General features: G+C 37.8%; 1 protein-coding gene across 1 annotated transcript in view; it reads left to right on the top strand.

Annotated features, from left to right (window-relative positions):
- Positions 1-3,229, top strand: part of LOC107037003 (lysosomal acid phosphatase-like) — a 3,700-nt gene extending 471 nt beyond the window's left edge. Inside the window, exons 2-4 of the mRNA XM_015255309.1 lie at positions 27-296; positions 375-520; positions 3,127-3,229. Of these exons, the coding sequence (XP_015110795.1) occupies positions 27-296; positions 375-520; positions 3,127-3,229 (519 nt within the window). The remainder of the gene's footprint in view (positions 1-26; positions 297-374; positions 521-3,126) is intronic.
- Positions 3,230-5,020: the final 1,791 nt, after the last annotated feature.

Here is a 5,020-nt window from a genome sequence, read left to right as displayed (position 1 = left end):
AACTATTTGTAAATGGACCTTTGAAGGATCTGGTTCTTCTGGGGAATAAGCTCCTGACCGACTCGGATAGTATGAAGCGCCTGACTGGAGGTACCCACATCAAACAATTCTTGAACAATGTTGACAATTACGTGAAGGGTAATGAGCAAAGGAGAGTATTTGTGTACGTGGGAAGTGACGTTCACCTAACCGGACTTCTAGCTGCTCTGCAGGTTTATGACTTCCAGCATATTCCTAATTACGGCAGTTTTGTCACATTGGAGTTGCACAAGATGCGGAATAAATTTTATGTCAAGGTTGGTGGACATTTGACGAAAATTAGATGATTTGAAATCAATATTTTATGAATAATTTGATTTTGTTTTTATATTTAGGTGTTGTACAACAATGGCACACCTCTGAAAAAAACATCTGTTCAGCTGACTATTCCTGGCTGTGAAACGACTTGTCCACTATCACAATTCCAAAGAATTTTGAAGAGATCTACATTCGAAAATTTCCGTGAAGACTGCAGGGATCAGTCTAATTGGCTCGCCGAAACTTCTCCCGAGTTTTACTACCAATACCAACACTGGAGTGAAATTCTAGCGCAATCGTCTGAGCCGTTTTCGAATTATTCGATTATAAATTATTAGAATGTAAATTTTCGAATATTCATTTCTATTAAAATGAATCCATTGCAACTTCGCACTTGATCCACTTCAATACTTTTCGCCTTCAATTTTTCAACTTCATTTTTTCAACTTCAAAAGTTTTCAACTTCAAAATTCTCTAATTTAAAAATTGCCTAACTTCAAAATTTTCCAGCTTCAAAATTGTCTGACTTCAAAGTTTTCCAACTTCAAAATTGTCCAACTCCATTTTTGTTAAACTTCCAAAATTTCCCAACTTCAAAAAATTCTAATTTCAAAATTGTCAACTGTAATTTTTTTACTTCAAAATTTTCCTACTGCAGCATTTTGTAACTTCAAAATTTTCTAGCCTGAAAATTTTCCAACTTCAAAATGTTGAAACTTGCAAATTTTGAACGTCGAAATTTTTCCGACTCCAAATTTGTCCGACTTCAACAGTTGCCTATTTCTAAATTTTTACCTCCGACGACAAACCAAAGGGAGGGGTATACTTTTGGCAGCCCATAACACTGCCGAAGACCTATGGATCTCCCTCAAAGACTACTCCACCCCACCCCAATGACCCCATCATCGCCCATTCACCTCAGACCACAATAAATGATACCTCAGCCGCATATCAATCTCTCCCCTCTAACCCAATTCAAATACCTCACATCCCCCCTAAACCCTCCCATCCTTCTACCCAGATATATTCTCGACCCCAAGTGAATACCCAACATCACCTTCTCCGTCAACATCAGGATCTCCCAATGGCCATGATATACGTCAATCTTAATCCTCAATCACCCAAATCAAACACCCCTCTCCCACCTGCCACAGAACAAACAACATTACGCACTATCCTAAACCTAATGAAACTTTTCATTTCCACAATCCTCTCCCATTTCTCTCAACCAGTGGTAGCTTCCCTTGGCGTTTTAGAGATTATGAACCAAATCAACGACTGCATTGTAAATCTGAATTATCAAAATGACACAATTCGTCTACCACGCCCCCCAATGGAACCAAAAATGGATCCTCAACATAGGTCCAGCCCATCGCCTCCTATTAAAATCCTACAATGGAACGCCCAAAGTGTCAGAAATAAAACAGGAGACTTGAGAAACATAATACATGGATAAGACATCCTTCTACTCACAGAAACCTTCCTCAAAACAGATATGCCATTCGAACTTCCGGGCTTCACCCTGATCAGAAAGGATCGGGAGGGGCAAGATGGGGGAGGCATAGCTATTGGCATAAGAAAAGACCTTCTTTTCACAGAAATCAACGATTTGGGAAACATCCCCGAGATTTTCAATATCAAAGGTATCACCCTCTGCTCTCCTTCAGGCGATACAGCCATATATTGTCTATACAAAGCTTCCCAAGACTTTGCTACTGTAACAGCGGGACTGCTACTGCCGAGTTACCCACGCACCCGACTCACATTCACCGATTAAGGTATGATAGAGGAAGGTAATCTCAAGTGTCACCAAAAAATATTTTCTACTGATGACACGAGACGTCGCTTCAGTAGTTCCAGTCGTCCCCTCTACAAGCTCCTGTGTTCCCTTTCCCCTTACTGCTCAATTCCCCTACCACCCCGATTACCACCAAGCTGTCGTAGTGATATAGCAGGCACTGATAGAACCCCGAAGAGTTAGGGATGNGTAATCTCAAATGTCACCAAAAAATATTTTCTACTGATGACACGAGACGTCGCTTCAGTAGTTCCAGTCGTCCCCTCTACAAGCTCCTGTGTTCTCTTTCCCCTTACTGCTCAATTTCCCTACCGCCCCGATTACCGCCAAGCTGTCGTAGTGATATAGCAGGCACTGATACAACCCCGAAGAGTTAGGGATAGAATGAATCTTTTTTTAATTATTAAAATTTAGAAAATTCAGTTTGATGTGAAGAGCTCATATCATGAGCAGCAAGAAGTTATTGCCAAATGAAGATTATATAGATTATAATAGAAGATTATATAGCTTTGTCGTGCTTTTTTTCAATAGATCTTTTGTTTGTAGAAAGAGGTCTATAGATGTTGACTTTTCTATATAACTCATTCTGTTGCGATTTTTATTATATGTACAAATTCTTCAGTCTGAATTTGCCCATTTCTTCCCTTCATTTTTACTATCAGGAAAAAATAGATGAGTGGGGAAAATTTATAAACTTAATGTCCAAGAAATTCCATTTAAAAAAATCTATTCAACTTCTTCTATAGAATAATTCTTGACAAATATGCCACGATGGAGTTGCATAATCTTCAATACAAGTGGCGNAATTGTTAACACGCCAGAAGAAATTATTCTTGTCGAATGTTTTTCTAATATGGAAATTATATTTTTTATTAATTATTGTATCGTGAAGTATGGAAAGAGATAAACTATACACGTTTGATTACAGTTATAATATGAAAATATAAAATATTGTAAAAAGAAGTGAATTTCGGGAAACGCATTTGAGAATTTTATTTATTTCTCATTAAAATAACTCATTGTATTAACAGAGGTGGATTTGTAGCCCGACGAGCGGATAGTGGAAATGGGGCGGTGAGGGGATTCGAGACAACAACCGAGCAAGGTAGTAGGGAGGGGGAAGTTCGACAGTAGGGCCATCTTACACAATCTCTGAGAAATACTTTTTGGAGACAGGCTGGAGAACAATTATCACCGACAATTCGACCGGGACGCCACCTTTCCCGTGGGGTACCAACTAACTTTACTTGGCGTCACTCAAACCCCCGGTCCGTGGCCTCTACTCAGGTCTATCCTCTTTGGTCTTTACTGTTCTATCGTCCGTGCTCTCACCATTTATGAAGAGACGAGAGTGAGGGGTGACCCCTTACTATACTATCGCCACTGCTCTCGTCATTTTTAGGTTGACAAGAGTGGGGCGAGAGCATTGACTGCACTATTGCTTCTGCTCTCCCCGATTTTAGAGAAACGAGAGTGAGGCGAGACCCTTTACTGTTCTATCGCAAAGATCACATCTGACCCTCCTGACCCTCAATTTTGACCTTGACCTGTCGAATTTAGGAATAGAGAATGAAGATGAAAGTAAAAAATCTAAGGATAATCTACATTACTATTACAATTTCAAGGTCATGGAAAAAAATATTTTAGGGTCATAAGGGTCAAATTTTTTAAAAATGAAAAGAGTGTCTTAAACAATAGGAAAGTGCAAAAAAACGTCGACATTGCCAATAACATTTTTGGTTCCTAAGTGGGGCAATACTATATTGTGCTGTCTCTTTTGGGAAGAGACGAGAGTGATGCGAGAGTCTTCACTGCACTATCGCCCGTGCTCTCGCCAATTATTGGGAGACGAGAGTGAGGCGACAGCCTTTAGTGCATTATCGCCTCTGCTCTCGCCATCTATAGAGACGAGAGTGAGGCAAGAGCATTCATTGTACTATCTTCTTTACTCTGCCATTTTTAGATACGGGTTAATTCGCCAACTATTGGTATGGTTTTGTACCTTCAAAATGTTAATTTTGTTGAGGCTTCACAAATGGTTTTCGTGTCATTCAAAAGACCTGAAAAAAAATTTTCTTTTTTTTTTTGTTACACTCACTACTTCAATTTTTCAGTTTCTTGAGTTTTGAGGAAATTTTTGGATTCAGCAGAGTTAACCGTTTTTTTTTTTTCATTTTTTGATATGTATTTTCGACGGAAATTTTCCGTTCTTTCGATTGAGCATGATTTCCATTAGTTCACACGATCAGAAAATGCCTCAAAAACAAACAAACACCGAATTTGCACTTTTTACCTCCTTCCGCCACCGTGATTGCAGATTTTTTTTCTGCTCACCCAAAGTGACCCTTTTTACAAAACATACTAAAAAATCAATGTGGGGCTCCGATCCGTTCTATCCAAAAATAATTTTTGAAAAAAAATTTTTAACAATTTTTCAATTTTTGTATTTTTTCACTTGAAAATTCAATCATTCACGGATAAGCATGAAATGAAAAATTCAAAATTCTATAATTTTGAAATGAAAAAATGTCAAAATTAAAAAATTGATGAAAAACAAAATTTCAAAAATTATTTTGGATAGAACAGACCGGAGCCTCACTTTGATTTTTTAGTATGTTTCATAAGAAGGGTCACTTTAAGTAAGGAGAAAAAAAATCTGCAATCAAGGTTGTGGAAGGGGTGCAAAGCGCGATTTTGATCTTTTTTTGCATTTTTAAGGCATTTCTGATGGTGTGAGCTAACTGAAATTATGCTCAATTGAAAGAACGGAAAATTTTCGTCGGAAATATACATAAAAAATTAAAAAAAAAAACAATTACGTCTGCTAAAACCAAAAATTTCGTCAAAAACTCAAGAAACGGAACAATTGACGTAGTGAGTGTAACACAAGTGAAAAAAAATTGAAAAAATTTTTTTAGGTCTTTT

The sequence above is a fragment of the Diachasma alloeum genome, unplaced genomic scaffold (genome assembly GCF_001412515.2).
Source record: "Diachasma alloeum isolate Michigan unplaced genomic scaffold, Dall2.0 Dall_scaffold_00213, whole genome shotgun sequence".
Classification (NCBI taxonomy): Eukaryota; Metazoa; Arthropoda; class Insecta; order Hymenoptera; family Braconidae; genus Diachasma; species Diachasma alloeum.
This window is presented reverse-complemented; position numbering and strand designations above follow the sequence as displayed.